The following is a 24,020-nucleotide window of genomic DNA, read 5'->3' as shown; positions in this document are numbered from 1 at the left end:
TGAATTTTACCTTTCACTAAAAAGAAGAAAAAAAAAAAAAGTAAAACATTTAGGCTAAGACATTTCAATCCGAGCTTAATTATATTATGTTGAGCTCAACAAACCCTACTTTGCCCTTGACTGGTCTAGATTTTCAAATTGAAATATGTAAATATTTTTCTAAATTTTCTTCTAAAATAAATAACAAAGAAAAATCGACCCAATGCGAATGCCATCGGTTTACACAATTACACCCATGCTGCAATCAATGATCAATCTACGAGTCGAAACCCATCTGAATTAATAGATTTTTTTTTGTAAACCTGAATTAATAGATTTGATACCTAATTTTACTAAAAGGGGAGAATTAACTGAGATCAAGAACACCGTTCTGCGCAAGGTCAGTTCTTACTATCTTCTCATTTTCCTTATTCCTTAAAGCTGTGGTGATTCCCCCAATCCTTAAAACAAACCCTTCGATTTTCTCTCATTTAGTATTGTTCTGAACCTCGTTGATGAATAAGCAAACTGTAGTAGCTTTGAACGCAGTTCATATTTATGTAGGAATATATGAAAATGAAATCCGTTCCTGAAGTAGCATGTCTTTTTTTTTTCCCTTTTTTCCCCCCCGTTGTCTTTAAATCTCAATATTTCCAATGTAGAAATTATAAATGTCAACATCAATCGGTCAGTTCTACGGTTCTACCATTGCTATTCATAAATAAATATAATGATGATTTGAAATACCCTGCAAAAGCGGCAAGATATGTGATAGGTTGCAGCAGAACTGAACACCAAATTGATTGGAAGGCATAGAAGTCAAAGGTGTAAGTAGATAGATAGGTAGAAGGGACAATACCCAGATCTCAGTTCAGCTCAGCTTCTTGGGTTTGCGGTGACTTGCAGGTGCCGTGTTTCCATCACAACTATCTCAGCTTTTGAAACAATTATCTTGGTTATATAACCCTGGGCATCTCACCCATCTCAGCCTCTCTCAGTACAGTGCATTCTGAAACAGCAACATAATTTCATTCAATAAATTGTGTCGAGGCCTTTAAGGGCATTACATTATATATGAACCCAAAATAGGACAATGAACAACAAAACTTTGCTAAGAAACAACACTAGAAGGCAACTAAAATAGACACTCTAATTTAGGGACAAATAACTAATAACAAAATGAAAGCTAGATAAAGGCCAAAAGAGTAACTAAAATTATAGCAGAGTCTAATAGAATATTCCACCAACATTCAGCTCCGATCCACCCCAGCTGTCTTTCAAATCGCTGTTTACATGAACAGTAACTCAATATGTGAACAGTATTTTTATTTAATTATTTATTTTTAAAAAGAGAAATTTTTGTTTCAATCAGTTCTCTTCATCATGCTTCTATTTGGAGTGGGCTTCCCTTGTGTAATGCTCCATGCCTCCATCGAATCAACAAAAACCTGCCACATCATCAGACCTGGCTGCCTCTCATAGCAGTTGAATCCATAACCATACTGGGCTGGTGTCAGTGCTTCTTCATATGGGTATACATGGACTTTGTGATCTACATCATGTTCTCATCTCTGTGTGCAAGATAAGCTAAGTTGGTTAGATCTGTTTTCAGCATATTTAAGATGAAAAAGAAACAAAATGAATCTTAGTTGTTCAAGTAGGGCACTATGAAATGCATTTGAATAGAGATGGCATACTTTGAATAAGACCCACGTTCCATCCCCATCTAATGCTGCCATTTCCAGAGACATCATTTCTTTTGTCACTGTTTTTGCGGTGTACAACTTCTCTCCCCATTCATACAAGAATGATAAATCATCCAACTTGGTCACTTTTGGGAACTCTTCATATGGTAAAGCACAGAGGTTAATGGCTATTCTGCATGTCTTCATTAATTTCATCCAGGTAATGGCAACTTGTAACAATACAAGGTTTTATGGGATAGAGAATAGTTAACACTCACGCACATTACACGTTAACTTAGTGCTTAAAACCCGAGATCAGAAGCTGCGGTCCAATCTGATTTAACCAAGTTGTAGGTTCAGTTGCTCCATATGTATGGATTGCAGAAGCCACCAAGAAAACCAGATTACAGGTGGAAATGATATATCTTGATTGGTTACTCAGATCTCCCTGAAATTCTGTTAAAGTGTAGCATTCAGATGGAGTAAAAAGCAAACCCCCCCCCCCCCCCCCAAAAAAAAAAAATCAATAACCCATGGCTGAATATGAGCTTATGGCTACAGAAAATTAGAAGTTGAGATCCTAAATTTTAAGAGATAGAACTGATCATCAAATATAAAGAGGTGATCCCCGTGCCAAAGTGTTCCACATGAGCAGATACTGTGGGGGCAATTTTCCTGTGCAACCTTACCCCAGCAGTTTTTGTTGAGATGTTGTTTCGATACCTTGACTTAGGCTACAACTGGGAGGAAATTTTCCCATGCTGCCTTACCCCAGAATTTTTTGCTGAGAAACTGTTTTGATTCCATTGATTCCTTAACCTCAGGCTACAACTGTGGTCCACCTATCACTGTGCCAAGGCCTGCCCTGTTAGATCTTCAGATATTGCATAAATATGGTGGCAGTTTGGTGTAGTGGTAGTATTAAGTTTCAGTTGTAATCAGAATAGGGTCTTTAGCTTTTGCTTTCCCTTTTATAATTTATGGGATAAGGTTGATCAAGCAGCCAGTATAATGTAAGCTAGGGGACCCTTGTGTCTATCTCTCTCTTCCCCCCTTTTTATTGACTCCCCTGCCTCCTATAGAATTCCTTCCCATCCATGATAGAGGTATTTTCTCAATTGTGTAATAGTTTTTCATTCTCTTCTTCTACATTGTCTATCTCTTCTTCTCTCTGTGTCTGTCTGTAGATACTAGCACAAATTTATCTGCTCCTACATGGAATCAAAGCAAATTTGAACCCCCACTTACTATCTCATCTTTGGTTTGACACTCTCTTAAAGGTCTTTCTTGTGAGTGCAACAACCTATGCCGCTATGTATATATATGAGACTAGTTGATGATGACATAAACTGCTAGAATCTTCATATACTGCTTAGAGTTGGGGTTAAATTGAGCCGTTTATCTACGAGGGTTTGGATCATCTCCACACACTGGTTGAGCCTTTGTAATTGTTGCAGGTTTCTATGCCTCAGAGTAGTGTAATCATTCTCACTGATCCAGCTTCTGCACTTTCAGTGGGCAGAAATAGTGTCACTGTACTTCCAATTTAAGATGAATATTCCCAAGACAAGTTGATGCTTCAAAGAATCAAATCATACATTGTAAGGGCAATGTCTTGATACATGAGTTGTATTATAGTGTATATGTCATTGTGCCCTTTCTTCAAAATTTTTGGATCAATAGTGTAGTAGCATTACTTAGTTTACACCAACACCATTTTGTTGGGACAAGGCTGAGGAGTAGTCGCATGTCTGGATTTTTCACAGGAAGGTTTATCAATAGAAATTTGAATGCAGAGTACATGTTGTGACCATCTCATACTTAAGGTGGGTGGTGGAGGGGGAGGGAACAAACCATGACCAAACCATGAAGATCCCGGTGTAGCTGAAATTTGGATGTATCATTTTATAATTCTAGGTTTCCAAGCAAAGAAGAAGTTCAATCTAGACGCTAATGCTTTTGGCTCCCCGACTGGATTAGTCAATTTCCTTGTTGGTGATTTTGCCTACAATCCAAATCTTTGAGACCTCCAGTGGGGTTACAAATTTGGCCCGTGTTGGTTGATGTCAGTTCAGACCTAATGGTGTTCTCCCACCAAGAGTGACACATTTTGGTCACTTAAGAACTTCATGAGGTGTCTTAGTTCCTTGTTCGTAGCCATTATATTTTCTTCACAGAATTACTTCTTCTTTTCTGCTTACTTCAAGTATCCTCTAATCTGAATTCTTAATTAGCGCACTTACAGTGAGAAGTAATCTGTTGATTCATTATCACAGCGTGGCCCTCAATAGAATTGCAGTGCTGATTTATTGTCCTGGTTGTGATCTACGTTGCACTTACAATCAATTCCAAGGATGCTTCTGAACTGTCAGTAATGTGTTGATGATAATGATCACAACAGCATCCTCAAGAGAACTGAAGTGATGATTTATTGTCCTTGTGATTTATGTTGCAATTGCAATTAATTCCCAAGGGGGTTACCAAACTGTCAGTAGTGACAAAGGTCATGAAATTCTTTCTTTTTGTTGAAAGTTTGCATGTGTTTGAGAATTAAATTGGACAAGAAAGCTGTTTTCTGATTCATCCTTTTTTCTTGCTTGGTGCTGTTTTTTGTGGTTGTTGATCCTCTTAGGATGATCACAGCATAACAGTGGAATCACCCACTTTTTCTTCAATATTAATCTCAATAATAGCCTATGAAACTTTAATGACATTGTTACAGTAAATGGTTATATGTTCATTTTGACAGGCTTTTCTTGAAACAAGGCTAAAGGAGAAATTAAAGTGGCAGGACTGTGTTAATCATTATATCTTTACAGATTCTGATTGGCGGTGGTTGATGATCTTGGACCTATATTTCAGAAATATCCAAATTCTCACCTGGCTTTAACTTTCCAAAATAACAAAAATCAACCCCTAAATTCAGGATTCATTGCAGTGAGGGGTACAGAAGATGGAATTCTAAGGTCAGTGTCTCGGATCCCAGTTGTCATTATCTCAGTCAATTATGATTAGATGTAAAGCAAATGATACAGAGTTGAAGTGGAAGCGCTTCTCTCGTTGTGATTCGAAAGAGCGCTAGATTGTCATTCCTTTGGCATATTCCCCCTTTCTTCCCCTCAACTAAAGCAATGGCCTCTAGTGGTTGGTTGATCAATTACCTGCAGGGCAAAGCTCTTTCTGCAAAAAGTGCTAGAAGTTTACAGTTCCAAATTCATGAAAGTGTCCTGAATGCTTGGAGACCAGTTAGCACTAGCTTGGGTTGTAAATTCCTATCCTTCATTTGATTAAAAGCAGTTTAGTAAACCAGAAGCCTTTATGGATAAGATTGATAGAGCATCAGTGCTATTTCTACCATGCGCCTTGTACAATTGGACACCCCCTGAGGGTGCAGGGCAATTTCATGGTATGCCCTTAGAGATGTAAAGGTAAATTTTACATGTACTATAGTTAGCAGCCTCATCATGGTGTATTGGTGAATCATGGCATTTTATGGGGCCTGGATGCAAGGTGAGAAGTAGACCAAAACACCTGCCCTGGTGACTAAGGTGCCTGGACACCAAGGTGGTCATCTAAGTGACTTCTAGTCAAGTAACTTGGCAGTTCCCAAGTTCACGAGCCACTTGTTGGGAGCTTTAACACCCCCCCCCTCCCCAACCCCTGCTGTACCTATGTTGTCAAAGTATCCAAAAGTCTCTTTTCAAATGATTCACTGCCACTCTTGGATTGTTGACATATGTTACTTAGAAGATCTCTCAAGGCCAATTGTAGAGGCCAATTGAAATGCCATCGATACTGCCTTGTTCACATTTATTTTGTAAAATACAGGTGACTCATTTCAAGGGATCAAGGAAGCGATTGATGCTGGAGGCACGGAATTTCTTCAGTTCCTCTTCAAATTCTAGCATTGTCTTGAAGAGTGGAAGAACAAATTATGAGTTTTAATCAGCTGGTTTCAGTGTACATATCAGATTTCAGGCAGGATATTTCCGTCTGAGAATGCTGGATTCTCATTAGAGCATATTATAGTTTTGAAGGACCTACTTTAGCACATTTCAGGCTAGATAGGATCAAGTGTGATACTTTTGAGGATCCTGTCTGATGTTATTGTAGACCAGTATCAACAATGGACAGGATCTCCTGTAGTGGCAATCAAATTTTGTGAAAGTTTTCTGTTCTGAAGTGAAATTCAAGGAAGTGAATTGCCTTCCAGTAAAAGCACTTGTGCCCTGTTTGACAACTCAGTTAATTGACTTTTCTGCCGGAAATTCAAGTCCCTACACTTCCATTAAACAAAGTTCCTCAAAAGCTGAGTTGAAGCAGCTAACCTAAACACCACCAACATTTATGAAGATGGTGGGTACTGGTATTTGTTATGCAGAGATTATGTAAGCGTTACCGACCCTGAACTCATTGGTCTCTGTTCTTTATATGAAGAGGCAGGATGAACAAAAGTGGTAAAAGAAAATCTATATAAAAGAATTTTCTAATGGACTCTGGTAAACTAATAGCAAACAACATACTATGAAACTCTCTTCTTGGGTAGAATATAAAATTTTAAATCATGTTTCCCAAATAAAGTTTATTAAAATTTAATCTAAATTGTCATTACATAAATTCTACAATGTACTCCCTAAACAAAATTTCCTCATAATAGGTGAAAACATGATAATCTCTAATAAAAATTAGTTAAAAAAAGTAAAAAAATCAAATTACCCTTAAAATATATGAAGGGGAACTATTTTTCAGTGAACATTTGTTAACCAAAATTGCCACAACTCATTAGTTGATTTCCATGTGATATATAATCAAAATTTTGAATATTTTATACCGAGAAAACTTGATCCAATATAATATAATATAGCCTCAAGGCAAACGAGGGAACGTGAGATCTTCTCCTATAAACCAACCCCTACACTCATATAGTCACATTCACATGTGTGTAGGACCCACATTGCCCTTACTTGAGACAGGCAAACATATGGGTCCATACTCATATGAGTTTGGTTGTATGGGTATTAAGGAGTTGTTGACTCAACAAACAACTTAGAATGGTTTACATTAGCAAACAACTTAACAATGGGTACTCAAAAACACGTAGAAGAAGCCACATGTAATTGTAAGAGCTTAAGCCACATATGCATCGGTAAAACTCAGTGTTATTGAAAATCCAATTCGTAATACCAAATGACTACTCCAATTCATGCAATTAAGGACTTGGCTACCCCATTGTCTAGCTTAACATGGCCTAGTTGCAGAACTGATGGTGAGGGCCAACTAAAAATGAGGAGAAAAAACCCTAATCTAAATAGAGTTTAAATCCTCTCCACTCAACCTGCCCTACACCCATATAGTCACACTCAAGGGAATGCCCTTTAAATATGGGTCCCACCCTCATGTGAATATGGCTATATGGTAGAACGCTAGGTGGTGTGGAGAGGATCTCCACTAGTCCAAACTCCAAAAATACCCTTAATAGGTGAAACTGGTTTTACTAATTATTTAATGCAGCCCGAGCGGTCGACTCAATTTAACCCAGACCGGACCAGACAAACCGGTTCCCATCGTCACAACTCTAAAACCCTAATCAATCAGTAGTTACATATATAATGGTTCCTTCGCTGGAAGAAAGAGTTTGGCACTTGCACTTCTGCATCTCTACCACTAAGAGGAAATAACAGTGCCCGTCGCCGTTTAGGTTTGTTCAGATCTCCCTTTTTCGGTTTTTCTCTGTTCTAACGTAGAGTTATTTATGTTAAGCTTCGATGATTTCAATTAGTTCAAGCGTGATTCTTTCCTTCGGCTCTTCTTACAATTCTTTCCTGAATCCTTTTGTGGAATTGGATATCAGTTTTATTACCATGGATGTCTCGATTGTTGTATGCAGTGAAGAAGCTTGCGAACAAACGAAATCATGGCTTACGCAGCGATGAAGCCTACTAAGGCTGGTTTGGAGGAATCCCATGAGCAGGATCACCGCATCAGGATCACTCTTTCTTCGAAGAATGTCAAGAATCTCGAGAAAGGTTTTCTCCTTTTCCCCTTCTTCTCGTGCTTCTCTCTAACCAGTTCATTCCCGTAGGTTTCTATTCTGATTTTTGTTCTGGCATGCTATTGGGATCATTTCAGTGTGCGCGGATCTAGTCCGTGGTGCCAAGGACAAGCGGCTGAGAGTTAAAGGGCCAGTTAGGATGCCAACTAAAGTTCTTCTCATCACAACCAGGAAATCGCCATGTGGTGAAGGTATTCATACCGTTATACACAATTAACTGAAATTTTCCTTGATGTGATAAATCTTTTGTTGATATTTTTTTTGCCATTGCATTCTCCAATTTCGTGCATTGATTCGGTTAGTTATCCTCCGTCGGTCTATGTATAGCAGTATAGGGTCATACTCGACTTCAGGTGTCTTGGGCTCCATTTCTTTGCGGGGTTTTCCGGGGTGGGGAAGTTAGGCCATTTTTTCAATAGTCAATGTATCTCTGCCTGTTTGGCTAATATAGCTGGAAATTCCAGCTTCAATTGGCTATTTGTAATCCTGAACTGTTCACGAGTACCCGAAAATTTGCTGCTCCACACTTGCAACGATCACTGGCCCCCAACCTTCTATTGTAGAAGGTGAAGAAGAAAGCAAATGGGTTGAAAGGTCAGACCGATAGGTTATCTCGTTTGTTGCTTGTTTTTTCGACCCTTTTTGTCTTAGTGGTCCCTTCTAATTCGTTGGGTTTAAATTAGTGGAAGCTATTACTGAAATTCTGAGATTAATCCAAGTGTTAGATCTTAGAATTTGAGCCACTTCTAGGAGAGAACTAGGACAAGGGCCTATTGGCAGCTTCACTGATCCAGTTGAAAATGGATAACCGGAATGAGAAGACAATTCAATTCTGAACATGTACTAAAAATCTCAGCAAGAACAGATTACTAAAGCCTACAGTTAGATGCATTAGTCAGAGAACATAATTTGACTTGAGATTAAGGGCAGGATAGGAAGGAATATTGAATTTAAATCGAGATCAGCAGGTCTAATCCCCCTAAAAGCCTGGTTGAGTTTCTCTTTTGGGGTCTGGATAACTTTTTAAATTTGAAGATGATCCAATGGATGGATTCCTTCAAAATAAATTGTCTTTATGTTGAATTAAATCTGGATCAACAGGTTTTATCTGCTAATTGTCTATCTTTGGGTTTATCTTTCAAATATCTCGATGAATTTCATCAGAAGTTCCTGTAATAAAAACTTTTGCCTATGCGTCAAAATGCTAGTTGCAAATGTGGAGGTAGATAGAGGAATATGATGATAGCAATAAGAAAAACACCCAAGCTTCATACTTTTAAGGGGGTAGGATGGATTGAACACTGACCAACCTTAATTGAACTGAAGATTGCTGATCAGAAATTAGTACTTGTAATTTTATTTTCTTTGGTTTGTTGTCTTTTCTGGTGGTGAGGGTGGGGGGTGTTTGGACGTTGGAGGTGGTTAGCTTTTTGTTGGGGAATTATTTCTGATGAGAGGCTTCTGTTGAACAGCCCTTCTTTGGTTTTTGTTTGACAACTTCTTGTTTACAAGTAAGGCTATTTATGGTGTTAGTGTTCCTAGAGACACAATTTGCTAAACAGCGGAGAGACACAAGTGAGGTGCAACCCAGTGATCCAGTGATTTCTCATCTCATAAGGAATAAAATAGAATTCAATGTGTTTTTGGGCTTATTGTCTATGATTTGTAACTTGAATACACTCATCCCCATGAAGGAGTACGGTCGCTACTTTTCTGTTTGGTTCTTCTGCCTATGCTTCGTTGTCTTCATAACATGAAACATGGTTAAGGTCCTATATTCATGGATTTACGTGCAAACCACTCAACGTTACTTTTTACGTATAGTTCTTGTGTCATTTGGTTGAACCTCAATGACAATCTTCTCACATTCTCTTGATTAGATCTGTCTTTTTTCAGATTCTGCTTGCTCTCCTTTATCATCTGTTGTGATCACCCACATGGCTAACTTTTTTAGGTTTTTCTTTTCCTTTAAATTTTAATTTTTAATTTTTGAGGATGGGAGTTTTGCGCAATTGCACGACTTCCTGTAATTTGAAGAGCAAACAACATAAAAAAACTATGTTTCTTTTGGCTTGGATGACCTCTAAAGCTCATGTTTTCTTTAAGTTGAAGGAACTCCAGTAGGTTGTCGGAATTAGGAGGTGTGTACATGTAAACCACTATGGGGTTTTGCTTCTTCTGAAACATTTTGGTGCTTGACAACGCTAAGTTCATACACTTAGAATGTTGATCCTAATATCAAGGAAAAGAGTAATTGGGAGATAATTAAAGTAGATGATGAGATTGCTAACCCAATCAGCTGGCATTAAATTTTCAGTTTTCCTGTTTTCTTATCAGGTACCAACACATGGGATAGATTTGAGCTCCGCGTACACAAGCGAGTGATCGATCTTGTTAGCTCCTCTGAAGTTGTGAAGCAAATTACCTCTATCACAATTGAACCTGGTGTTGAGGTTGAAGTCACAATCGCTGACCCGTAATTTATATCCATTTCTGCCAATGTTCTCCTACTCAATGTAGAGATCTTTTTCTTTCGTTGTGTTTTTTCGGATCAAATGAACTAAACCTTTACATGTTCTTAATTGCTAAGATTTCGAGAGCATATCTGTTTGTATGAGATAGGTTTTTACATTTTTTATATGCCACTTTTCAAGATAATCCAGCGCTTTGTCTTTCTGCATAGATTATTTGAATTTTTAAAATATTAGTCTGCCCAGTTATCTTATAGATGCAATTATGCTAAAACCATGATGGAATATTTGGCTCCCGGCTGTGACATGATTGCTGTGATGCTACGAGACCTACCATGCGATAGTACTTTTTAATTGTACATACGGTTGGGGTTTACTCCTGCTACTTGGACTGAAGGTTATAAACTTACGCAGCCAAAAGTCTTTGCTTTTGCATTAGTAGAAACTGATTTGAATTTCTAGCTTAAAACAATTAGGTTGCAGTCGCAATCAAATAGCTACGATGTTCACATACACAACTTAGATCTGTATTTTCTCCTAACTGTATTGGACTATTTGATTTGATCTTAGTCTGATTTTGATGAGCTGATGGCCTGCTGTAAAGATAATTTTCGCATGGAACTCAGAGGCCTCCAACATGCGAGTCTATTATTAAGACATACACTTACTGCCTTACTGGGGAAAAAGTGTGCCATACTTCTACACGTACCAAGGGTAGCAAGACGTGTGCTCAGTATTCCCGAAACATGGGCCTAAAATCAGGCCCAAAACATGTTAAGTTATAAATACGCGACCCAAGTCTAAGCCCACAAATGTACGGAACCAAAAGGATCATTTTAACGGGTTTAGCGACGGAAACTGACGCCTGTGGACGACCGTCGCTAAACAAAAAAGGCCTGCTACTGCTACGCAACCGGAATCAAAGGCTTTATCAGCGGAAGCTGGCCGCGCGAAAACCTTCAAGGCTTTTTTTTTTTTTTTTGTAGAAAAACCTTCAAGGCTTCAATAACACAGTTTTTTTTAGTAGTTTTACCGACGCATCTCCGCGGTTGGGAATGGAATCGACCATCGTCGCATAAGGCGATTTAGGCGACAATATAGGCGTTGGTATCTTGGGGAACTGCCGCACTGTCGCATAAGAGGACCTGCGTGCTTACACGGAGCAACTGTCGCCAGCACATGTTGTTAGCACACCTCCCTGTTTTAGCTATGGATTCTTCATTTTTTTTTTTTTTTTTTTTTTTTTTGGTAAACGTTATGGATTCTTCTAACCTGCAATGACAAAATTAAACATTCCGTCCCGTAAGAGGAATCAGGCGTCCGTAAATACTGAGGTTCTTAGGCGACAGTCTTTGACACAGCATTGTGAAAGATGAATGATCTGATCTGATCTGATTTCTGCGGGTGGGTTTCTAATTCCATTATCGCTAATGCTAATGTTTCAGCGATAAAATAACCTCCTGCAATCGAACCCTGCTAGTACAGGCATTTATTTCTGCTAAAACATGGTTCTACTTCACGGTATTGGAAACGATATCAGATTCCGGTGTCGAGTGGTACCAAGCAGCCAGTAGATTTACCCCGAGACCCAAATCCATTAACTAAAATGCATTTTCATCTGTAGTTTTTCTAGCCATCACAGTGCTCAAAGTGACAGTAATATCCTGCTTATGAGATTACCAAGCCAACGAGGCAAGGACATTTTCCCAGCTAGTCCAACCTCTAAACAGTATCAATGACTATCTAACAACCGAAGGAAAACTCTCCGGTGGTTGTGATTGTTTCCTACCTACATGCAACAAACACAAAATGGGGGCCCCTCTCATTGTACTTGCCCTTCTCTGTAGACCCAACCCAAGTAACACTTAAAATGAAAACTCGCAAGGAGATCGAACCCAGCAAAGCTTGGTGTGGCTTAAATTACAATCCAATGAAACAAGATGCTGGAAATTCTCTCTGAGACTCAAGAAGGAAACCGGACATAAAGTTAGTGCATAGGGGTTAGGGGATGCACAACACTGATTCATCAAAGCCATACTGGGTGCAGTGCAATAAAGCAGTAGTATGAACAAGCAGAGAACAGATTCACTCAAAGCTAAGCCGGAGTTAAAAAAAGGCACAGAACACCAAGAAGCCACTGTCAAGTAAACAGAACTTATACTTCAAAATCTGATCTTTCACCACAAAAAAAAAATGAAAAACAGAACCTATTCTCTCAATTGATGCTTTTATTGAGATCACATCAATTAACAAAAAAAAAAAAAAAAAAAGAAACAGAATATTAGATGCTTGTTAACTATCAGCAATAGAGTGTACATTTCTGAAACTAGACGAAGCAACAATCCCAACTAAAATGGAGGACCTCCTTTTTTCCTTTTTTTTTGGAGTTGGGGTGTAAAGATAAGAAAAGACTAAAAGATGAGATGCTTCTGGCTTTCTATTGATACAGATCATGAATGCCATGTACATAGTTCCCAGTCACCATGAAGACTTCCCTAATCTCTACCAAAGGACAGAAATTCCTCCATCTATACCAATGTTAAGATATATGAGCAAGTTTAACCCAAAAAAGAAACAGAATTGGATGAAGGGGAAGGCAGAAAAAATTTTAAGAATCCAAATGAGTAATGAAGAAGAAAAGAAACGATTCTACCGCACATCAACGAAGAGGATTCACCTCCCTGACCTTGAATAGTAACTTAGGTACCAGCGGACGAACTTCTTCAACCCTGTGTGCAGATCAGTCTTGGGATTGTACCCAAGCTCCTTACGTGCCAAGGTTATGTTGGCGTGAGTGAACTGCACATCTCCATTTCTAGGCATCTTCGTCAATACCGGTTTGGCCTTAACCTTCAACAACTTCTCCAGAATCCGAACAAGATCAGAGACTGACACAGGTGAAGTGTTACCCAGATTGTAGACCCGTAATTGTGCAGGCCCTCTCTTCTTGCCACCACTTCCAGTGCTCTTCCCTGCAGTGTCTAACGCATTCAAGCAACCCTTAACAATGTCATCAATGTAAGTGAAGTCTCTGGCAACAGCCCCATGATTAGCACCCTCAAAGACATGAATCGGTTTTCTCTTGAGAATATTCTTTGTAAAGAAGAAATAAGCCATGTCAGGTCGACCCCAAGGACCGTATACAGTGAAGAAACGCAACCCAGTTATTGAAAGTCCATGGATGTGATTGTAAGTATGAGCAATCTCTTCACCAGCCTTCTTAGTTGCAGCATAGAGGCTTGCTGGCTGATCAGTTCGGTCTATTTCCGAGAAAGGAACCTTGGAATTGAGGCCATAAACCGAACTCGAAGAAGCCCAGATGATTGCAGGCTGGGGATTGGCGGATTTGCAGACCTCAAGAACAGTAACAAAGCCAGCAATGTTGCTATGAACATAAGAACTTGGGTTCTGCATTGCATACCTCACACCAGCCTGAGCGGCGAGATGCATGACATGGGTGAAGGCGACAACATCAAATAATTTGCGGAGAACTGCATGACTATTGATGTCTTCTTCAACTACGAATACTCCATTACGCTCAAGGAGGGCTTGACGAGATCGCTTCAGTGAGGTATCGTAGTAGGCATTGAAATTATCGATCCCAAGAACACCATCGCCACGGTTTTTCAATGCGATTGACACATGGGTACCAACGAATCCTGCAGCGCCAGTAACCAACACATACCTTCCAGTGCGAGAATTTGCAGAAGAACGTACACGCCTCTCCCAGGCAGGGCCACCCCAGTCAGAGGTAAGAGATCGGCGAGAATCGGATGCCGGAGAAGAAGAATACACTAGACAATACAAAAGGAATAGACAAAGGAAAAGCAAAGGCCAGAAAGCAAGCTTGACAAGAGAAGGATACCACCGGAGTCTCTGATTGAAGGGCGGTCTTTCCATCTTGAACTTCCCTGGAGTAGAAAGGAGATTATCCGAATGGGTCATTGATCACAGAGAGTTTTGGAGACGTGTGAACCCCTACCCTTCCCCTTTCTACCAATCTCCTCCCACAATGGCAACAGATTTCATGATGGTTAGGGTTAGGGTTTAGGCTTAAAGATCCCAGGAACCCTATTCGCCTGTTCTACAATCCCTTCTCTTGAAGTTGTTTGCAGAAAGAGCAGAACCAAAAAGATAAAAGAAAGAGGAATGACGGTCTCTTCCTTTACTATTCTGGGTAATCTTCTTGTTTCTTCGAAGGGCTACTGTTGTTCCTCTTACTCTTTTAGGTTTCTGAAGTCTAAAGCAAAAAGAGAGAGAGAGAGTGAGAGAGAACAGTTAAATTACAGAAATGAAAGTGTGCTAATGAAGACAGAGAGTGAGAGATTGATACGGAGAAAAATGAGGAGCAATCTGACTGGGTAAAATTTATAATTGAGATTTGTGGGAGTGTGGTTGAAAGACGAGTCAAACTAACTTATAACAAACCCAGAATGAATGTATCCAAAAACATTAAAAAAAAAAAAATGTATCCAAAAACAAAAAGCCAGAGAGAATGAAAAAAATGAGAATGCGTTTTGCCATTTCAGAAAAGAGGAAAAAAAAAAAAAAAAAAACTAATTCTTGTGATCAAATCTTACTTCGATGTGAATTAATTAGAACAGAATGTGAGGAGTGTCTATTTATACAGGTAAATCCATTAATGGGCTGTTAACCTTGATTTGGTCTTTTTTACTCCGATCTTAGTGGATTTTTCAAGGACTAGATTTGTTGAGAACACTGTCGACGAGGTCTTAAAGAACAGCACTACCTTCAGATTTCTTCACCCGTACCTTTCTATCACCTTAAAGACTTGCAATTCTTTTTCAATTCTGAATCTCAATTAATATGAATAATAAATTTTAGGGTGTAAGATCAGAATCGTTTGGTAACAGATATTTATTAAAAGGCTTGAATATTGAATGGAATTAAGGTGGAAATTTATTATTTAAAGTTCAAAGTTAAAGGAAGGAGACGTTACTTACGTGTAATTTGTTCTGATTCCATTAAAAGAAATGGATAATTAAATTGGGTTCAGTTCATTTGGTACTTTCAGTTGGTCGAAATTCAAAATTTGACACCCTTAGAAGTTAGAACAAGAATAGAAACTAGGGTAAAGTAAAATCTAAGGAAATGACAATGAGAGTGAAGAGGAAGGGGGGACAAGTGAATGGCCCCCACAAGACTACAAGAGCATTACACTTGAAGGTAGAAAGCAGTAAGTGGCCAAAGTGAGGATGGTTTTGGTTCTCTCAAAGTCTAAGCAATAGCATTTTATGTCTTTCTCATTTTGTATTCTAATTAATTGTTTCTGGGTTGTTGTTGCCGGTGCTGCTTTGCTTTACTGCCATGTGTGTGGGTTTTTAGGAAGCAACTATGGCTATTGGCATTGATGATGTTGAATGAGATCACAAGATGTGTTAACAAACCCTAGCTTTTCAATGAGTTTGGCTTGGTTGCCTACATCAGTTAGCTTTCTTGATGGTTTTATCTCTGTTTCCTTCATGGGTTTAGTTTTAGAGCTACATTTGGCATGCATTATGGGGAAAATTATGAGTTTGATTCACATCTATAATCAAAAATAGAAAAAGAGTTTTTGATTTCTGAATGTTTAAACCTAAAATTTTATTCCAAAAGTGCATATCAAACATTATCACGTTTTCCAACTGGCTAATCAGGGATTATAGTAGTATTTGTATTAGATTTGGGAGGACCAATGACTGAATGACGCGTGTAATGGTGAAAGGATCTGCAGAATTAAGAAGACTAAGTCAAATCAACCCGGTCAGAGTGAACCAAAGCAAACCGTGTTAATCAGTCAATTTAATCCATTAGTTATGTTAATTCAACAGATCTCATCTCCCCATGGTGTGATGAATCAGGATCAACTACTTCGAAGGCTGTTGCATTATCTTTACATTCCTCCACCATATGTTCAAGAGGATGATGGTCTATATCGGAAAAATAACAATTTGAGTAAATTATGGTGGCAAAACGTGAGAATAGCACATAATGCTACCATCTAGGGTAGAAGAATCGAATTCTCACATTATTACCTTTGTGAGTTGGGTAAAGAATTAGATTCTATATAACTAACGCATCTTCCAAGAGACAATGAGTACTATAAGGCTGCGTTTGTTTGCAAAGATGACGTGGAAAAAAATGATGAAAAAAAACAAAACATGTAAAACCCGTGTGTAATGGGTGAACTGGGTGAGAAAGAAATAAAGGAAATGAAAGAATTTTAGCATTGCCACCTCACCAGCTTGTTTCAAACTTTCTCACCACCCATCAATCAAACAAATCACATTTTTAAGATTTAAAAAAATTTTCGTTTTTTCAAAAAAATTTCCTATCCCACCATTATTCCAACAAATAAATGTAGCTTGCTTAAGAGACCTTCCTGATCATCTATCGGAGCATTTTATTAAAGAAATCACAAAAACAGAGGAGCATCCCTCCTGATTTGGCAATGCTATCTTGAGTCATTCCTATTGGGGGCAAATCCAAAAGCCGCCATGATGACTGATGATGTAGACAAGGAACCCTGTAACTGAAGAAAATCTGAGGACAATCCACTGCAGTAGTAGAGAGCGAAGGAATGCTCATGTGGGCATTCTTATAAGAACTTAGTGGTGGATTTTCCTCCTAATGTAAGTAATGCATGGTGCCGAGGTGTGAGGGAAACATAGACCTCTACCTATTACGGCAGAGGATCCAAATTCCATGAGAAAGCCAATGGAAGTAGTATAGTATGCCTCCAATGATGGTGAGAGAGCCAAGAACAAAAGCAAGCAAAATCTCATCTGGAATAACCAAGGATATTATCTCTAGATAAGCAAATATTAAGCAATGGATAGAAAATTCATATACATCTGATTAAGTTTCCTAGAAGTAACTTCCCTGTATAAGAATTGGAGATCAAATCAAGCAAAAATGACTGCAGGGGGAACAGAAAATGGACAGGTATTGGGAACACAGACACAACTATCAAAAAACACAATCAACTATGCTCAGGAAAAATGGAATTTAACAACTCGCCAGAGGGAACTCTCAAAATCCATGGGTGACAGGGTGACAATATATTTAAGTTCCTCAATTTTGTTCAAGCAACAGTTTACTCTCTCTCTCTCTCTCTCTGCCAGACCAGAGATAAAAATGGTGGATGGATAGTCAGTAAACAAGGAAGTGGCTTGAAAATTTCTGCTAAGCATGTTGGCCATAGGTTAAGAAAAGAAAGAAATTTGGAGCGAGGGGAAGGTCGTGGGGAACCAAAAGCAAACATCACTTCAGAACCTCAGATTGCACAGACAAAATGAATTACTAATCTACAAATTTAGTAGAGAATTGTGACCCAGAGAATGGAAAATACACACTTCATTACCTCCAAACAATATTCCAACAAAGATAAACTTACTAAACCCAGAAAATATGGGTGTTCTTTATTCATCTCAGAGAATGTGATGCTGGAACCATTTCCAGAAAATAAATCTATGCATACATAATAATATTGTGCTATGTCAACATTTGCATGCAATGAAAATTTCCAGATTATGAAGCTTGATTTTGAAACTTCCATAGAAGTATCACCCCTGGACCCCCAGAAAGAAAAGAAAGAAATTCAACTCTCATGAAAGTACGGCCATCAGCCAAAGATATAGAACCTGGCTCATTATAAACTGGGGCCCCTTCAGTAAAACCGTTTCGAGAATGAACCCAACAAAGTGGAAGTGATGGGAAACACGTAGAGCTCTAAAATAAAATTACAATGTCATAGATAATAAACAGCCTTACTCAACGTGGCCAAGTAGATTATGAAGGCAGTACAAGAAAGGGTTGTTTACATTCCTGACTCTAATCGCAGGGCACACAAGAAGATAGCATCATTGGGAGTGACATGTCTATCATAATAATGTCTCAAGCACCCTTTTAAAGCTTCATATGAAATCCAAGGTTCACTCAATGCTTTGTAAACCTCTCGAGGACTTCAAAGTAGTCAGGGAATGTTTTCCGAGTGCAACTGGGATCCTTAATGGTGACAGGAACATCTGCACAGGCAGCAAGCGAAAAAGCCATGGCCATTCTGTGGTCATCATATGTGTCAATTGCGGTCACATTCAATCTCTCTGGTGGACTTATAACACAGTAATCAGGGCCTTCTTCTACTGTCGCTCCCAGCTAAATGGAAGCCAAGGAAAAAAAAAAAGTCAAGAGCTTAACCAGACAGCCATCAAGGAAACTCATTTAGAAAACTATAAATGATACCAACCTTTCGAAGTTCAGTGCAAATGGCAATCATCCGTTCAGTCTCCTTCACTCTCCAACTAGCCACTGTGGATGGAAATAAATAAGAGACTGTTTGATAGGATCACAATAATAAAGATAACCTTTTCGTTATCAAAACGTGAAGTTTTTAAAGAATTCTCTAATGAAACAAGACTCAGAACACACACACACAAAAACACAAATAAAAATAAAAAAATTCAATTAGATTGCTGAAGCCATCCAATGTCTTTTTCTGGATGACAAGGAAATAGATCATGTCATTTCGAATGACAGACGAGCTGATAACAACCTGAGTCTGGCAAGTCAGAACCCACCATAAGTAGTAGATCATTCTTTTTACCATGGTATCAGAATAAGGGCAACCGGAAAATTAGAAGCAGTGGGAGACATTAGAGTAGTAGCCCACCCTCACCAACCCTCAATCTTTTCTCTTCTCATGGGCTTGTCCACCTTTGTGAGCCAGGTTGGATTTGGTATTTCAAGAAACTAGCAAGCACCACTCTTTTTCAACCCTAATAGTTCACTGTAATTTCTTTATCTTTCCTAATAACTAGTTTCAATAACACCAGGATCGTACCATCTCTAATGGCAGTCGGACCATCAGCAAAAAGTGCAACAACAGCAAGGGTCATGGCAACATCAGGCATTTTGTTCATGTTGACATCAATACTACGCAACTGTTTCTTTGTGGAAGAATTTCGGGGTGGGCCTGTAACGGTGACACTGTTCTCCGTCCAGGTGACTTTTGCCCCCATCTTTTCAAGAACCTCAGCAAATTTAACATCCCCCTGCAGTAAAAGGGAAGTAAAAGTAACAATGTAAGAATATGAAAGCATTCAAACAAGAAATGAAAGAAAATATGGCATGAGAAGCACCTGTAAACTGCTAGTCCCACAACCCTCCACAGTGACAGTACCACCAGTGATAGCTGCACCTGCTAGGAAGTAACTAGCACTAGAAGCATCACCTTCAACATAGGCATTTCCAGGAGACCTGTTGGCATTTATTTCATTACAATTTCCTTAACTATGTACTATGGCAAAGTAGTTTATTTGATTCTACAGAGCACTTACTTGTACTTCTGACCACCCCGTATCAAGAATCTGTCCCAGGCACTGTTGTGCTCCACGGTGACACCAAAGCGTTCCATCAATTTCAAAGTCATTTCAACATAAGGAACTGAAATTAATTTATCAATAATCTCGATCTCTACATCTCCTAAGGCCAAGGGAGCTGCCATAAGCAATGCTGTCAAGTATTGACTACTAATAGAACCAGAAAGCTTCACCTGCAATACAAATAACAGCATGCAAAAAACATTACTTTTACTACAATAGAAAAATCTGAACATGAATTTCAACTACCTACTACCAAGGATAGGAACCTACAGAGATGTGAATGACACTTACACTCAAGCTAAATCCTGAAAATGAAGTCAATAAAACAAAAACACAACTTCTATTCAGAAAGAACAGCATGTGGAAGCCTTTACTAATGAATAATGAATTAAAAAAGGAAAATTGTTAAAATCTGCCATAAATCACCCCTGGGGCTGCAGGAACCCTCAACAAACTCTCCTTTTTTTAAGGAAAAAAAATAAAACCTAATACATACTGTATTAACAAATTGAAAGTGTAATGAAAATGTTTTCAAAATTTAGAATGGCAGTAAATTTATCTTGAAAACTATTATTTTGACTAATCAGCAACAAAAAGTTCATCGAAGATAAACTTTACCTTTCCTCCAGGAAGGCCCCCATTAGCCTTTACACGGACAGGAGGACATTTTGTACCCAAAAAACAATCAACATCAGCACCAAGCTGCTTCAGACCATCAACCAAGTCTGCTATTGGCCTCTCCCTCATTCGAGGAACACCGTCGAGTACATAGCTGAAACTCATTCATGCACAACAAATTAGCTTCAAGGCATAAATCTTACAATGCTAATCATGAAATCTACACCTGAAGTCTAACTGGTCAGACATAGGAAATTATAATTGATGGTGATTTTGAAAAAGATTAGTTCTTCATTTCTGATATTGTTAATTCATTCTACTAATTTGGTAAGACAGACTCTAGCTAAACAACCAAGAAAAAAAGGAACATAAGAGGTTTTGCTGACAAACCTTGCATTTCCACCTGCTGCAGTAACTGCAGCCGTTAATGGACGCATTGCAGTCCCTGCATTTCCAAGGAAAAGTTGAATTTCCTCCCAGGATTCTTTCCCAACAGGGAACTGTCCACCACAACCTTCCACAGTTGCTCTTCTATTCACACTGTCTTCTTCCACAGATAGCCCAAGGGTTCTCAAAGCCTTAAGCATATAAATGATATCATCACTGTTCAACAAGTTGTCTACGACTGTGGTTCCCTGATGAAAAACATAAAAATTTGTAAAATGTAATCCAAGGAATTTCATACAAAAATAGGAACATAATTAGTCAAGCCAACATGATTCAGCTACTTAAGATCATTTGAGAATAAGGAACAGTAAGCCTTCCTGTCAATTAGTTATCATCATAGGGTTGCTATGGTAGCTGTAGGCCAAGCCAACATGATTCAGTTAATTGATCACTATACTGAGTGACCCAGTCAAAGAACTAATCTAACATTGCAACTCTATCAAAAAAATATGCTCCATCTTTTTTTCCTTTTTTCCTTTTTTCATCCTCAGAAAATAAAATTTGGTAATAATACAGATTTTCTGCCTATGAAATGCCTAAATTGATGGAACAATCTCTAAAAGCAATATCACAATAACTACCCTATCAGATAAAAAGCTTGTTGAACATACCAGGCAAGCAAACCTGTCAGATTCACGCAGTATACAGCCAAGGCAAACCAGTTGGCCCATCAGAACGATTCAGTTAAAATCCAGTGAAGCACTGGTATTCTGACTCTATGAAAAGGTTGGTGTATGATTGGCCTAAATTTATAACTATCAGCAGTTCAGCTAGTTTGATTATTCAAAACATCCAAAGACTGGGATTTCCAATTTTAACTCATTTTGTTGTTACTTTAACAGTGATGTCAAAAGCCATGAGTACACATTTGAATTAGAAGTTAATTTATTATATCGATGGGAAAGTCCTATATGGTTCATCTCCTCTTAATGATTATAACATATTTGACCAGAAAGTGATGCTTTAACAAGCAATTACTCGCCACTGCCATACAAGATCCTAACTTTGGTTAGAAAAGAAGTAACATTTTTCATTGGGTAGCAAATCTGGAGAATATAGTTCTCCGCAGCCATCGAAGGAAAACAGCACAGAGAAATATAACAAAAAGAAAAATAGAACCCATAATGAGAGGATAATTAAGATCATTTGAAAACCATCAAGTCGGATTTCCCCAAAAAATCAGATCGTCCCATGACAGCAAACCAGGCAAAAAAAATTCTGATCAGCAACCAATTAAGACATACATTCCGACACCAACAGAAACGTATCAAAGTCTCCACAAAGCAAACAGGGATTGAATTAACGGTAAAGTCAAACTAAAATAAATGTTGTCATTTTTCTTTGGGGTTGAGAGAGATACAAACCTCAGAAAGAGCGGCGAGGAGAAGGATACGATTGGAGAGGGATTTGGAACCGGGGAGCCTAACCGTGCCAGATATCTCCTTGATGGGCTGCAAAACGATCTCGGGAACGGTAGAGGGCTTCTCAGGGCTAGCAACAGCAGCTGAAACCCTGAGAGGAACCCTAACAGAAGCAATAGAGGAGTTGGATGAAGACCCATCATAATTGAGGGCACCAAAACCACCGGGAGTTTTGATATTCGATCCTACCCGGAGAGAAGAAAGAGAAAACCTGCGGTTCTGGGGTCTGGGAAGAGAAGCTGCAGAATGGGTATTTTGGAAACCCTTAGCAATGTTGCCAACATGCGCCATCTCTAGTTGTTCAACTTCTCACAGAGAAAACGAGGGCGTGTTGGTATTAGTTTTAATTCAATCGCTGGATTTGGCTTCAGATTCTGTTTTGCTTTCCTGGAGAGAAATGGATCAAAGCTGGGTTCTGGTCATTTTCGCCAACCAACACCTACCAACCTCTTCGCTAACATTTCATAGCAAGAACTGCATACTCCAAGCCATACAAGGGAGGGTTGGTAAGTTAAGAGGAAGTTTCTACCAAAAAAAAAAAAAAAAAGTTAAGAGGAAGTAGGTACTTTTGACTGATAAGGGTCAGTTTCTCACCAACCCCGTTTCCTGGTTCGAAGCTTATGGTGAGTTATGGAGAGTGAGTCAACTCAGGGTTTTAAAGAATTAGGATACACAAGTAGATGCCAATCTCAAAGTCTCAAGTCCAATTTATCTAACTCGTTTTTTTCAGTTAGAAATTCTGGAAGATGCAATCCAAAAGTCCCACGAGATCCACGAGGACTGAGCAACAAATATTTCTACACCACAATTTCCAATGTGATTCTCTGAAATTTTTTAAGAACCTTTGTATGGTGGGTGGGGGTTGGGGATTTTTCTTTTCCCTCTACATCCCCCTCCTTCCACAGTTCATATCTATTGGTCCTACCATGAATTATAGAATACCATCACCACCTAACACCCACCCACCTTCATTTGGTTGGTAGCAACAGAGGATCTATCATATAATCCATTAGAAATAATTAAAATTGAAAATCTATTTAAGTTTCTCAAATAAGAGAGGAAGGGTGTTTTAGATGGGTTCGACTTTGGTGTTAATGTACAACAATGTATTGTGAAAGGTTGAAATCGAGATTTCTTTCGAGATTTTGATCTCGACCGTCCATTTCTCAAAAGTGTGAAATAGTTAACATTGAAATCTTGGTTGAAACAGGTACTACACAACACCCAAGCAATTCCATCTTAAATCTTTTAGAGAGTATTTGGACGTTTTAGTCTAAAATTAAAAATAAATAAAATATTAAAAAATGAAAGAAAAAAGAATTCACTCCAATTCAAAGAAGATTTCATACAACAAAAATGCAAAATGAAATCTATACATTATAAAACTAATGAGAAAGATGAAAGAAATAAGTTATCCCATGAGATCTCTATATGACTCCGGTGATGGTAGGACAGAGAAATTAAGTGATTCAAATAATTCAACATTATTTTTATCATCAAATTTTTATTTTTTTTTTGTAGAAATAGGTCTATATATTAACGCGCGACCCTTTTATCATCATATTTCAAATGCTATGATTTGGATGTAAGGATAAACAACATAGAACTAGAACAATAAAGTATAAAAATAGCGAAAATTTTATATAAGGTATCACATGCTCTTACTGCTTTGTTCCCTGGCGTCTATAGGTCTTCCGATTTTTTTAAATTAAAGATTCTCTTACCCACTTGAGAAGGAATCCGTTCTTTAGAAAAGAAACAGTTGTTACATAGAGATTAGTCTAGGAAAGGGATTTTACACTAATATAAGAATAAAATTATAAAAGAAGGGTATCAGTCACAACATTTTGAGGCTGAGGGAACCATTTTAGCGGATACAAGTAGTTCGTTGGTTGGAAATTGATAAGGCACTTTTAATAAATTAGTCTGCTTTTTACCCACAAAAAAAGAAAAAAGGGTAATTT

General features: G+C 38.4%; 2 protein-coding genes, 1 long non-coding RNA gene and 1 pseudogene across 3 annotated transcripts; 2 read left to right on the top strand and 2 right to left on the bottom strand.

Moving 5' to 3' along the window:
- Positions 1 to 1,681: 1,681 nt before the first annotated feature.
- On the top strand, positions 1,682 to 5,879 carry LOC149013920 (uncharacterized). The gene is made up of 3 exons (XR_016174073.1): positions 1,682 to 1,884; positions 4,414 to 4,630; positions 5,493 to 5,879. It is a non-coding gene; the product is annotated as an uncharacterized LOC149013920 (long non-coding RNA).
- Positions 5,880 to 7,283: 1,404 nt separating this feature from the next.
- Positions 7,284 to 10,418, top strand: LOC149013919 (small ribosomal subunit protein uS10y). The gene is made up of 4 exons (XM_089159884.1): positions 7,284 to 7,362; positions 7,552 to 7,690; positions 7,794 to 7,907; positions 10,054 to 10,418. The coding sequence occupies exons 2-4, from the start codon at positions 7,579 to 7,581 to the stop codon at positions 10,194 to 10,196; spliced, it is 369 nt and encodes a 122-aa protein (XP_089016010.1). The 5' UTR covers positions 7,284 to 7,362; positions 7,552 to 7,578; the 3' UTR covers positions 10,197 to 10,418.
- Positions 10,419 to 12,467: 2,049 nt separating this feature from the next.
- On the bottom strand, positions 12,468 to 14,611 carry LOC149013918 (UDP-glucuronate 4-epimerase 3 pseudogene; annotated as a pseudogene).
- A 3,192-nt stretch (positions 14,612 to 17,803) lies between these two features.
- Positions 17,804 to 22,704, bottom strand: LOC149013917 (3-phosphoshikimate 1-carboxyvinyltransferase 2). The gene is made up of 8 exons (XM_089159084.1): positions 22,000 to 22,704; positions 20,579 to 20,823; positions 20,189 to 20,342; positions 19,526 to 19,740; positions 19,328 to 19,445; positions 19,030 to 19,240; positions 18,436 to 18,497; positions 17,804 to 18,344 (listed from the first exon to the last, which is right to left on the bottom strand). The coding sequence occupies exons 1-8, from the start codon at positions 22,345 to 22,347 to the stop codon at positions 18,126 to 18,128; spliced, it is 1,572 nt and encodes a 523-aa protein (XP_089015210.1). The 5' UTR covers positions 22,348 to 22,704; the 3' UTR covers positions 17,804 to 18,125.
- Between the last annotated feature and the right edge of the window lie 1,316 nt (positions 22,705 to 24,020).

The sequence above is a fragment of the Hakea prostrata genome, chromosome 6, assembly GCF_041222555.1.
Source record: "Hakea prostrata isolate BN-2017 chromosome 6, UWA_Hpros_2, whole genome shotgun sequence".
Classification (NCBI taxonomy): Eukaryota; Viridiplantae; Streptophyta; class Magnoliopsida; order Proteales; family Proteaceae; genus Hakea; species Hakea prostrata.
This window is presented reverse-complemented; position numbering and strand designations above follow the sequence as displayed.

Bases quoted from the DNA above. Each gene is read 5' to 3' on its own strand.
- LOC149013919 (XM_089159884.1), top strand. From the start codon at position 7,579: ATGGCTTACGCAGCGATGAAGCCTACTAAGGCTGGTTTGGAGGAATCC. The intron at 7,691-7,793 runs GTTTTCTCCTTT...GGATCATTTCAG, and splicing joins TGTCAAGAATCTCGAGAAAG to TGTGCGCGGATCTAGTCCGT. The intron at 7,908-10,053 runs GTATTCATACCG...TTTTCTTATCAG, and splicing joins GAAATCGCCATGTGGTGAAG to GTACCAACACATGGGATAGA.
- LOC149013917 (XM_089159084.1), bottom strand. From the start codon at position 22,347: ATGGCGCATGTTGGCAACATTGCTAAGGGTTTCCAAAATACCCATTCT. The intron at 20,824-21,999 runs GTTTGTATCTCT...GTTTTTCATCAG, and splicing joins TCCTCGCCGCTCTTTCTGAG to GGAACCACAGTCGTAGACAA. The intron at 20,343-20,578 runs GTTTGTCAGCAA...AATGAGTTTCAG, and splicing joins GCAGCAGGTGGAAATGCAAG to CTATGTACTCGACGGTGTTC.